This window comes from Peromyscus leucopus, chromosome 4 (assembly GCF_004664715.2).
Source record: "Peromyscus leucopus breed LL Stock chromosome 4, UCI_PerLeu_2.1, whole genome shotgun sequence".
Lineage (NCBI taxonomy): Eukaryota > Metazoa > Chordata > Mammalia > Rodentia > Cricetidae > Peromyscus > Peromyscus leucopus.
Genome location: NC_051066.1, coordinates 87635893 through 87648947, shown reverse-complemented (window position 1 = coordinate 87648947; position 13055 = coordinate 87635893). Strand labels below are relative to the sequence as shown.

Here is a 13055-nt window from a genome sequence, read left to right as displayed (position 1 = left end):
TTGCTGGGTGGGACAGTGGCAGGGTTCTGCTGAGAACCTTAGGAGGCTCCTACTCAGCTATCCCCTTCTAATCTCAGTGAGACAGAAGTGTCCAGCCATGTGTCTGGTCCCTGGCAGCTGGATCATTGTTATTCCACAGCTGTTGTCATTTTCATTTTTCAATTATCTCAAGAAGAACAGGACAGCAATATTTATACACTGGCCTTCAATTCAGAATGGACCAAAACAATGAGAGAAACATTCTCTTAAACAATGTTCCCAGGCCTCCCATTAAATGGTGCTAGGCAATCTGAAAAACCTTTCTCTCTCCCACTTAATAAAATCAGTAGAAAAATGAGGACTAAAATATACCTTCAAGAGTCAGTCCTGAGTAACTGCCCCATACCAAGTACATAAAAGACAGAGCCAGTTGTGGGATTCAGATTTATGAGAGATTCTAGCTGTAAATTCTGGCCAGTTTCTAGGGCCTGACCTTCACATATGACTAGAAATGGGGTGTCTATCAACACAAGGACAAATAGGTCAGCCAGTGATAAAAAAAAAAGAACCTTAGGTACAAAAATCAAGGAAGTCCATGACATCTCGAGTCCAGGTTCTGAGCATTGCTGGAGCAGGGGAGCCTTGTCCAGCTGGTCAGTTGTCCCAGGGCAGGGCCCAGCTCTGTGCTCACTGTCCATGGAGCAGTATCTGGCACCTCATGAGCACTCACTGATATTTTGTGTTGTCAGACTGACGAACTTGGCTGGAAAATCACTTGTATCCACTTTTCTGCCTAACAAGTTGCCATAAAATTAGCAGCTTAAAACGACTTGCCTCCATTACTTCACAGATCTGGGGGCTTACCAGGCACCTAAGCTCTCACAAGGCAAAAACCAAGGCTCCTGCTGGACTGAGCCAGACTCTACTCTGGAGGGTCTGGAAAGAACCCCTTTCTGAGTTTTTCTGAGTTATTAATAGTACTCAATTTTTCATGTTGTAGGTTTATTGTTCTGAGGTCCTATGTCCTTGCTGACTGGTAGCTGGGGTCACTCTCTGCTAGCTGAGTATGCCTACAGTCCTTTCACATGGTCCCTCTATCTTCAAAACATCATCTTCTTATGATTCGTATCTCTCTAACTTTCTATTCTGCATCCACAAAGAAAAACAAAATAAAACAAACAAACAATAAAACCTCTGCTTTTAAAGAACCCTCTTATAATACATAAAGCCTGCATCTTCCTCCAGCTTAAGTTCAACTGGTTAGCAGCTTCTCTTGCACATGCATAATCCAATGTTCCATTAGCATAATCACAGAAATAAATCCTTCCACAGCCTTCTGGAATTATGTTTACCACAACAGTGGTACCATTTTCTTTCCTCTTGTATATGCTGAGGAGCCTACATTTGTATTTTCTTCTTATTTTAGTCCTAAACAAAATTCTGCATTGTTCATCATGGTGAGAGTGTGCTCAGGACAAGAAAACATTTACTCTCAAGACTTTCAAAGCACTCCCTAAGTCAGGCAGGAGAGGAGCCCTGGACTTGAGCTGAGCAAGTTTGCAAGAAGCCATCCTTGAAGGGCCAGAAACCACCGCCTATAATGCAGCTTACTTTCCAAAGCCAGTGTGTTTAGATGAGGCTCTTTTTCAAAGGAGTGAAAGCCTCCACATGTTTGGTACCTTTCTATTTTCTAGATATAAAATGAAGGCTGTAAGGGTAATGCACTCTCAGAGGATAGCCAATATAGCTACTCATTCTTGAATTTGTAGGGAGGGAGAGTTGGATCAATTTCCCATTTACTTAATGGTAGTGGAGGAATATCATCTAAGTTTGTATACATCAAAATAAACAAATAGTAAGTGAAGCCCCTGATGTCATATGCAGATACCTCATGCAATCATTGAAGGTACAGTTGGAAGCCTACCAGAGAATCTCAAACCCTTTAACATAAATATAGCAAGTGTAAGGAGTAAAAAAGGCTACAGAAGCTTCCAGAACATCCCAGGGAAAAGGCAAGGTCCATATTCTAACTAAGATCCTCAAGGTCTTTGCCTTACAACATCAATTCTCAATTATGATGTGTGTCTGCCCCAAGCCCAGGACACTTGGCAATGTCAGAAAACCTTGTTAATCATTAGGATTATGATGTACTCACAGGTACATAATAGGTACATGACAAAGATGTTGCTCACAACAGTATTGAGGTTAGCTCCCCCACCAAGTTACCAGTGCCAAAATCTCAATGAGACTAAGGTTAAGAATCTTGACTGCAGGGTATCCTGGATCTTGTGAACCTGCCATTTGCCTTCAGCAGTGATCCCTGAGTCACCACCTGGACACACTACTGTTCAGTGGCCATCAGTGCTTTGTCTCGTTAGTGAGTAATAGAAGCTTTTGGCCTTATGACTCTGCTCCTGAACTCCAGGGAAGGCTGCTGGCTGCAAGTATCTGAGGAAGAACGGGTGTAAGGTATTTATCCTAAAGCAGAAAGGATTTAAGGCCTCAAGCAGTGGCAGTCTGAAGTAAAACAGGCCAGGTCTCCAGGAGTATCTGAGCAGTGGGGAATGACCCATCCGTTGTCTTCTCTAGCTGAACTTAAATGGAATGACTGACTACTGTGGCCAGTGGCTTAGCAAACTGTGATTCCCATAGCCCTGGGCCAGCCTCTTGATTTGTTTTTGTTTCCAGGTGGAGCCTAACACCAAAGTATTTCCAGCAGTCTTCCTCCAGCCTACAAGCACTTCTTTGTTTCAGTTTGAACTTGGAAAACTGAAGGTATTTATCTGTCCCTTCGATTAATACTCATGCCAAGGGAAGATCGAAATGACCATCGTGGGGAAACCCCAAGCATCAGAAGGCAGGGAAGATCTCTTGCTTCTCATTCACCTCCCTGCCTCCCTCAGGCCTCTATAATTTGCTGAGAAGTCCCAATGACAGACTATCTCTTCTCATTTTCCTTTTCTCTCACCCATTTTGGGCTGCTGAAAGGATTGATTACTTCTCACATAACCCATTGTGTACCATCCTAGTTAATGACGAAAGCCTTTGGAGATCCTCAGGATAGACAGTCCTTCTTTAACTTATACGAGTTATATTGATGACCATGAGCCAGGTGCATGATCCAGCAACTAAAACTCTCCCTATGACATGCCTCTTTTCTTCTTTGATGTCTTTCTTCCTTCCCCAGAATACAATGCCCTTGTCAGCAGCCATATTTAAGAGTGAAGAGAAGAACCCATCCCACAGTGTCCACCTAGGCTGGATGTCCAAACAATCCAGCCTGTGCTGTGGAGTCGCATGCCCAGCAGCTTTCTCAAAGTGGAGACAGAGCGGGTGAGCGAGCGCCATGGCTGGGTGGTGCAGTGCCTAGAACCTCTGCAAATGATGGCACTCCACATCCCGGAGGAGAGCAGGTACTGGAGGGAACCACCGAGGAAGGGACAGTCCTGGGAAGCCAGGAAGCTCCAAAGGAAACTAGGAATATCTTTAGTGGATCCTAAGCTATCCCAAGATAACTGCTCATTCCCCACAATACATCAGTTCTATCCTTTCCCTTCCCCAATACTATCATTCAGTCAAAAACAGCAGAGAATATACCATAATGCCCCAGCCATGATACTTCTGAAGACCAGGAAATATTTACATGCTTTTAATTCAAATACAAGTGATACTGAAATATACATATATTTATTTTTACAAAAGTAAAGGGCAGAGCCGGGCAGTGGTAGTGCACACCTTTAATCCCAGCACTCGGGAGGCAGAGACAGGTGGATCTTTGTGAGTTTGAGACCAGCCTGATCTACAGGTGAGATCCAGGAACCCTGTCTCGAAAAAATAAAAAAATAAATAAAGGGCAGAATGACCCATGTCTAGCTTGACTTGGAGAACTAGAAGCTGGGGTCCTTGCTTCCTTTGTTAAGAGGATTGTGACTGGGTTCAATCCCAGCACTTTCTTTTTCCGCATATGTGGTTTGGTAAGCTGCTCACATACTCCAAGCTGCAGCCATTCCAGCCATACTTTAAAAGAGAATCCCACCCACACTGTTGAGAGGGTAAGAATGAGGTTGTATGGGTGTAATCCAGCATGGTTTCTGGCCATCTTGAGAACTGAGCTAAGTTTTTATTACTGTGGATATTATTAGCCCTATGTTCCTTGACTGAAAAAGTATGTGCATGGGGCTGGAGAAAGGGATCACCGGTAAAGGCACTTGTTCTTGCAGAGGACCCAGGTTCAATTCCCAGCACCCACGTGGTGGCTCACAACCATACCTAATTCCAATTCCAAGGGGTCCAATGTCCTTTTCTGACCTCTGTGGACACCACAAATACACATGGCGCACATCAATATATGTAGGTAAAACACTTGTCTATATAAAAATAAATATTAAAAATATAAAAGCAAAAGCATTGCAGAAAGTGACGGTATTTGATACCCATGGGACTCCCCTTTAGGGAGCCCTTTGAATCATGTACCACTTACAGGACAGGAGAGTATGGGAAAATGAAAGAAAATATTGCCATGCATCCTGGAACTCCATCTCTGGGCCTCCGTGAGCAAGAGAACAACACACAGGCAAGCAGGTTGCAGATGTCAGGAAGGAAGTACTCACTGGATTAGGCCAAGGAGTACCAGTTGGAAAAGGGTTTCCTCTCAGAACAAAAATACAGAAAGAAGGGTAGAAAGTCTTGTAGGTGCCACAGAGCTGGACCACGCAGATAGTGTAGATTGGCAGTAGAAACAACAGTGGGTGTGGTGATGGGCATAGCAGTGGGCGTGGCTGTGGGTGTGAGCTGCATCTTCTGGGAGGCTTGTGTCAGGAAGCAGATCAATTTCAGATAAGAAGGCCAGGTCATTGTCATATTCCAAGTGTCTTTCTCCTTGGGACCTTAGGGCTTCCACCTCCTTTTTGACTTTTTGATATTTAATAAGCCAATGTCTTACATTTCCCAGGATTTTTAGAATATTGTATTGAGACAAGATGAATCGTTAGTAACTGGGGTGTGGACCATAGCTCAGAGAGGAGGAATACCCTGTTAGGGAAAACATGGCAGAGATTTATGTCCCTTCTGCCTTCGCTGAACTGGTTGAGATCCTTGGGGTTTTACAGGGCAACTACACTGAATTCTGACCCTTGCTTCTCACTGTGCAATGGTCGATTGCTTTGTCTCCCTCAGGTGTGTGGACATCCTTGAGCTCTGTGAGCAGGAGGACCTGATGCAGTTCCATTACCATACCCTGAGACTTTACAGTGCTGTGTGTGCCCTGGGAAACAGCCGTGTTGCCTATGCCCTGTGCAGCCATGTGGACCTCTCACAGCTCTTCTATGCCATTGACAACAAGTATTTGCCCGGCCTCCTTCGATCTGGTTTCTATGACCTGCTCATTAGCATCCACCTGGCCAATGCTAAGGAGAGGAAGCTGATGATGAAGAATGAGTACATCATCCCCATCACCAGCGCCACCAGGAATATCCGCCTGTACCCAGATGAGTCCAAGAGGCATGGACTGCCTGGGGTGGGCCTGAGGACATGCCTTAAGCCGGGCTTCCGGTTCTCTACCCCTTGCTTTGTGGTGACTAATGAGGAGCATCAGAAGCAGAGCCCTGAGATTCCCTTGGAGATTCTCAAGACAAAGGCTCTAAGCATGCTGACAGAGGCTGTACATTGCAGTGGGGCCCATATCCGAGACCCTGTGGGGGTTCTGTAGAGTTCCAGTTTGTGCCTGTGCTGAAACTCATCGGAACCCTCCTAGTCATGGGCGTTTTTGATGATGATGATGTTCGTCAGATTCTCCTCTTGATTGATCCCTCTGTGTTCGGGGAGCACAGTGGGGAGATGGAAGAGGGAACAGAAAAAGAAATGACCCAAGTAGAGGAAAAGGCAGTGGAGGCTGGAGAAAAGGCCAGCAAGGAGGCTCCAGTCAAAGGCTTGTTGCAGACCCGATTACCTGAGTCTGTCAAGCTGCAGGTAACTGGGAACAACACACATGCTCTGGTAAAGTGCCCTGGAGGGAGAAAAGAAAGCCTGGGTATGGGGGACTGTGGGCACACGCCTGAGTCTGCTGCTGGAGTAGAGGTATGCAGAGAGTCCCTGGGGTGATGCCTATTTCCATGGGATACACTCTCTAAGCTTTCCCAAGCCAACATGAAAATGCCAACCTTTATCAGTAAGATGTGTTGAAATGTTTAGATATTGTATAGAAGTCTCTTCTGTTATTGGTTGCTTTTACTTTTTGGGGGGAGGCCTGCAACCCAGCTCCCAAGTAAATCACAAATAGAGGCTTATTATGGCTTATGAATTTGCAGCCTTAGTTTGGCTTAGTTTCTAGCCAGCTTTCCTTAAATTATCCCATCTACCTTTTGCCTCTGGGCTTTTCCTGTTCTCTTACTTCTGTAAATCTTACTCCTACTCTGTGGCTTACTGTGTAGCTGAGTGGCTGACCCCTGGAGTCCTCCTCCTTCTCTGGCTACTTCTTCCTTTTCCCCTCCATCTCTTTTCCTCTTCTTCTTTTCCCAGATTTCTCCTGTATATTGTCTCTACCTGCCAGCCCTGCCTGTCTCTCTCTCCTGCCTTGCTATTGGCCATTCAGTTCTTTATTAGACCAGTCGGGTGTTTTAGACAGACAAAGTAACACAGGTTCACAGAGTTAAACAAATGCAACATAAACAAAGGTAGCACACCTTAAAATAATATTCCATAATACTCTTCACCAGTGTTGGGTTTGCCCATGTCTCTGAGCCTTTGAGATGTAAATGATTATCTTATCCCTGATTAGCAAAAGGGGTAAGATTCTGGTTGTAACCAAAGTAACCCCCAAGGAACTGACTCACAGGACTGTCACACTCATCACCCACTCTCACTGAGCCAGGTTCTTGCACTAATATGATGGGGCCCTGCTGACCTAGTATTCACATAACTGTTACCCAAACTAAGGAGCATGCTGCTGGTACACCTAAGAGCCTTCAGCTCCATCTGAAGCAATGCTTCCTCATGTAAGCTAGTATGATCCATAAGCTAAGGATGATAACCTTTGTCTTCTGAGCACTGAGACAAAGAGGAAAGATGAACAGTGAGCCTGGGTCAGCCATTCCTAGGATTTTACTCCCCCTCTGCTGCTTACCAGATTTGTAAACTCACCAAGTCAGTAGCCAGCCAAGACCGTAGAGTTATTATCTGTAAAACAGAAGTGATACAAAATGATAATGCCAAATATATTTTCATGAAATATGTGAAGTATGTTCTATCATAGAATGTGCTGTAGTGAAGTAATCTATGATAAAAGTTCTCTCTTCTAATATAATGGATTTGTACATAGTTAATCAGGATATTGAGTATAGAGGAGAAATGTAGCTTATGTATAATCACATGGATGGACACACACACACACACACACACACACACACACACACACCTTAGCATTTTATTAAATCTTTTAAGGGTGCTACTGTGATACAGAGCCAAGATCTTTTCTTTGGTGTAAATCCCCTGACCAGCACTTGAAGTTCTTCCATTTTACATTTGACCTCTGACATATAACATCTATGATTGCCAGTTCAGGGATTTTTAGGTTGAACATGAGAGATCCAGTCATGCACTGCATAATGTCATTTCAGTTGACAATGGACCCCATAGAGTGATCCCATGAGGTGACACCATCTAAGAGAGACTAACCATCAGTTGCTAAAATTTCTTCCCAGGGGGAGATGTAAGCAACATCTCCTAAGGTCCTGATAGCAAACTAAAGCATGATTCCACTGAAGTTCATACTGGAGAACTGGTGTGTTTATTGGGCTTCCTTACAGAACATAGGTGAGGGGCTGCTTAGAGGGGTCTGGGTGCTCCTCCCCACAGGCCACACCTGGAAAGTCTTTACCCAGGAGGAATGAGGTCCTCTCTGTAGCTGTGTAGATGGAGCTACTTCATCTTTTCTGGCCTACGTACTCTAACCCCTCTCTGAGGCTGTGTGCAATTAAGGCAGTGTATATAACGTGGTAGGAAATGGCTAGAGAGTAAATGAGGGTCTTTTGACCCTTTCTGTCTATGAAGGAACATAAATAGTCAGCAAGCCCAGCTTGGAAAATTCTTTTGTAAGGGGACACAACTGAGCACCCCAAGATGGGGATACCTTGTTTCAGAGGATAGTCACTCACAACACTTAGTGTGTGATGTTCTCACCATGGTGAGATCTCCTAACTGTGAATGCATCAGAACGCATCCTTGTCACTAAATCAGGACATCACTATAAAACAAAACACTTTCAGACTTTAATGATTTTCCCCAGCTTTTTACAGTTTTCTCACACCTAGCATTTCTTTTTAAAACAACTTAAATTTACAGAATGATAAGATTATTATAATAACAAAAGAACTAACCACAGTTGAGCTGTGCAGTGAGTAGCACCAGGGAGGATGAGTTGGGGAACAAGCTTTTCAACTTTCCCATTTCTGCTGCTGGAAGGTTGGAGAAAGGAAGGCAATGAATGCTCACATGAGCATTTTGGTGCTGGTTTTCATACATGACTCCTGAGGGAAGTACGTTCAAGAAGATGCTATTTTCAGGAAGTTCATTTCTGTCTCATTCCCTGGCCTTAGTAGCTGAATAATTCACCTCTAGATTAAGGCAGACTTGAATTCAGTAGCTTCATGGTTACTAGATAGATCATTGCACTTAAACTGAATCTCAATGTTATCATCTATAAAGCAGGGCACTGGCAACTTCATCCGTGTGCATTAAGTGCATTCTATAGGGATGTATATACATACACACTTTTTGTTACAGATGTGTGAACTCCTCAGCTACCTCTGTGATTGTGAACTGCAGCATCGAGTAGAAGCTATTGTGGCATTTGGTGACATTTACGTGTCCAAGCTTCAGGCAAATCAGAAGTTCCGCTACAATGAGCTCATGCAGGCTCTGAACATGTCTGCAGCTCTAACCGCCCGAAAGACCAGAGAGTTCCGTTCACCACCCCAGGAGCAGGTGAGTCCCACCCTGAGCTACATTCCAACTCCTACGGAAAAGGATACATGAGCCCTTTGAGTTATCTTCAACGGACTGAAAAGCTATGGAAGCCAAGAAGAATCACCACAACACCAAGAGATAGGCTTGAGTCCTAAGTAAATAATGACTGTGGAGTACTTGCCAATTATCTTAGCGGGGGTTGGGGGGAACCTTTCTAAACTGAGCATAACACAGAGCTTTCTTCTTCCACTGTCCCCTCCCCTATGTATACCTCTACTAATTAGTGGAAAACCAGGAGTGTTGAGGTTCAACAGAAATCTCGGCCACCATTCACTACTCAGGAGGATGTTGCTAGCCCTCCTGGAAACCCCTACCTTTCTATCAGAGACTAGAAGAAAATAGTTGGTGTGCCCTGGTTTGTGAGAGTTGAGGGTACAGCCTTTCTCATCCATCTGATATGTCCAAGCCCCTTTAACTTATATTTGCATTAAGCCTTCCTAGCCCCATGAAGCCGGGAGAACAGGATTCATTGTGAATCATATTTTGTGATGTGTTCTATAGAACCCACTTGTGGTTGTCACTGCTGAGAGAGAAGGTGACTTTGAGATGAGTCTAAATGAGGGAATGGCGTCTCGTGGTATAATAGTGCTGTCCGGGCTGGTTGGCCACTGTTCCCTTAGTGTTCAAAAGTAAGGTAGATCCTTCAGTGAGGAAACCAGTTCTGCTTTTAAACTACATCTTTGAATCTTATAAATTTTAATAAGCAGCCTATTCATTGTTATCAATATAATTACCACTATTTTATATTAATGGCACAACTACAACTTCATTCAATTACTTTCCCAATCTATTTTATGGAACATAGTTATTTATATTGTCTTGCCAATGAACCACATATCTTAGCTTTTGAAAGACTCATGAATGATAATGCCTAAAGAGAAGACAAAGCTAGTTATCTCCCTAGTTGCAGAATGAAAGTCCTTGGGACTGGCTGAAATAGATATGGTACTGTACCAAATGCATGAGTATGCTGTTTCTCCAACTTCCACCCAAGAATTACTCAAGGATATTACAAATACTATAGGCTGCTTTGAGACTGGTGGTGGGTATGAATGTCCCCCATGACACTGAGCAAATGATGCTCTTCAAACTTTTATGGATAATTGGAAGACAATAATATAGAGATTATAACACCAATATTGGCTTCACATAATGGCACTCCAGATCTTTTCCCCATCACTCACATGTGGTATTGGTTTCTTGACCCCTTTGTCTCAGTTTTTTCTGCCAAGTATGGGTAATGTTTATATCTCTAGCCAAGGTTTCTTCTTAGGATGCCATGAGGCAACTTATTTTAGACTGCTTAGCAAGGTATCTGCCATTGAGTAAGAATTCTGTAACTGATGCAATGAGCACAGGACCTCAGGGGAGGCTTTGCCCTAGAGGAGGTGGAATGGGGGGTGGGCTGGGGGGAAGGGGAGGGGAGCAGGAAGGGGGAGAACAAGGAAATCTGTGGCTGTTATGTAGAACTGAATGGTATTGTAAAATAAAATAAAAGGGGAAAAAAAGAATTCTGTAACTGTTCCCTAAACTGCCAGTAGTTTTAGTATTAGAGAAATCTGCAGCCTCACACCTTCTTCTATGGCCTTCTGCCAGTGCCTGGTGAGTGGAGGTCACACATTTTCTGACATCTCTAACCCAGCCATCACCATCCACAGTATCTATGGTCTAAACTTCTCCTTTTCTCCATTCTAACTTCAAAGTTTTTCTTCTACCCTCCGTAGAACTTCTATTGCCTCCTCCTCCGGGCATCTAAGTAAAAAAAAAAAATATATATATATATATATATTCAGAAATCTGTAAGTTGACTTCTCCCTTAAGGCATAGACCAATGTATCACTGCCTGACAGGCCACTGGCTCCAATCCATCTTAAACAAGGTCACCAGAAGAACCTAGTAAGTCAGATCACTTGGCCCTTTCTCTGGGATCTCTGACTCAGTTAGTCTGGGGTAAAGCTCAGAGTTTTTCATTTTTAGCAAGTTTTCAGACATTTTTGATGCTGATGGCTTTAAAAAAAAAACAGCACTAAAAGTTAAAGAATTCATCTCCTCCATCTCCACCCTTCCCAAGGGAGACCTTACCCATAGAGTTCTCAATGAAAGGAAATGTTTAAGATCATTGAAAGACAATTCAGATCAATCTCAGAGGTTAGAGATGCAGAATCACTTGGAAAATCGAATGCATGGAAATTGGAGTCTTAAAGGGTGATGATTTTTCACAACCTGTGAGGAAAAAATAGAAGTTATAATCCTCAGAGTATTCAAAGTAATGGAGGAAACCATGGGGAATATGAACAGTATAAAAGTAAGGTAAATCGAAGACTTGTTTCATGGTTTGGACAAAGCGGCTGCTTATGGTCACCTCCCAAAGGCCTTCTGGAGAGGGAGGACATGACTAGTAGACACTCTATTTGGTCTGCCCTTCCACCCACCCTTTGGTTGTGTGCTCTTTCAGCAGGTGAGGCCCTTCCTAAGTTTTCTTGACAGGAGGTGTCTTTCAATGAAGAACTTCATTTTGTACTCTGAAACCATACCTTACAACCTTATATTAGTTTAATAAACAGCGTATCCTACCTTGTTGATGTAATTAGTGTAATTTCCCTTTCCCAAACTATTTCATGGATAGTATTTAATTACAAATAATACCTCTACCTACTTACAAAAAGATTTGAAAGAGAAATTCTAAGTGAGAGACTTCTGAATCATGTTAAAATTTAGTAAGATATTAGAAATTCTTCTAATCATGAAGCCCTCAACAGTTAAAGGGAAGCTCTATGCCTGGTGGTTGGGATAGAATGGCTGAATCACAAAGAGGAAAAAATGACCTCTAGCTGCTTCTGCAAGTTCTCCACCTGATCACTGACCTGTGTGTAGTTGTGGGCCTGCAGGAAGTATTCCAAAGTCCAGGAGCCTAGCCAGGAAACAGAGCCTTCGCTGACCTCTGCTAACACCACTTTTCATGATTAATGTATACAGCAGAACAACTGCTCTACTCTATCACTAGTGGGGATCGAACATTTTCTGTGACACTTTGCAGTGGTTACATTTAGAAATATCTTTACATTCAACACTGCTTCAGGATTGCAGGGTCTCCAAGAGTAGCCACTAGGTCTCTTCATGACAGCTAATGATGAAGTACATTTATTACTGTAACACGGAATTTTTTGGCTTTAATAAATGGACTTCACCACTATCATTTCTCTTTGTAAGTTTGTATGTGTTGCTTGTTTAAGATATTAATCTGTAAATTAGTTGTCTCACTAAACTGCAAGAAAACTACATAGTAAATAGAAAACCATCAAGAACAGAATAATAAAAACAAAAAGAAAAGCAGAGGTAGTGTAGAACATAAATCTACACCTCAAAACTAAAACCTAAATGAAGCCCCTATACATAACATGAAAAGCTAACTAAAAGAAATCTGTTGAGTATATATTATAAACAACTAAAACTCCAGAAATCTGTTGAGTATATATTACAAACAACTAAAACTCCGGAAATCTGTAGAGTATGTATGAGAAAATGTTTAAGTTGAAAAATGTGCAAAGCACTCCACCAGCTAATTTTCAAATGGGTAATTACCTGGTAGAAAAACGGAGAGAGAGCATGAGAAGAAAAACTTCACAAAATATGAAATAAAATTAGTCTTAATGCATGGAAAATAAATTTCAACCTCACCAATTAAATGCAAATCAAAGCAACAGGGACATGATATGCTTCACCCATTAAACTGGAAAATATTTGAAAATGTGTTAAGCTCTCATTACTGTAATAGAGATGCCAAAGCAACACACACACTTACATAAATTTGGAATAATGCAAATTGTTGTGAGATTTCTGGGAAGCAATTTACAATTCATATCAGAAGCCATTAAAATGTACAGACCTGTTGCTCCATTTATTTTGCTTCCAGTAGTTTATCCTAAGAAAATGTTCTGAAATGTGAACAAAAAGCAAATAAAATATTCAAAGCAACTTTGTTTATAAGAAAAACAAAGACAAGTCAGGAGATGTGTCAGAGTCTGGTGTGTAAAAGCACTTGCCACACACGCATA

General features: G+C 42.6%; 1 protein-coding gene across 1 annotated transcript in view; it reads left to right on the top strand.

Moving 5' to 3' along the window:
* Ryr3 (ryanodine receptor 3) overlaps nt 1-13055 on the top strand; it is a gene marked incomplete at its 5' end in the record, with an annotated part of 626824 nt that overhangs the window by 246680 nt on the left and 367089 nt on the right. Inside the window, 6 exon segments of the mRNA XM_037205092.1 lie at nt 2668-2754; nt 3167-3215; nt 3218-3392; nt 5155-5669; nt 5672-5946; nt 8758-8958. Of these exon segments, the coding sequence (XP_037060987.1) occupies nt 2668-2754; nt 3167-3215; nt 3218-3392; nt 5155-5669; nt 5672-5946; nt 8758-8958 (1302 nt within the window).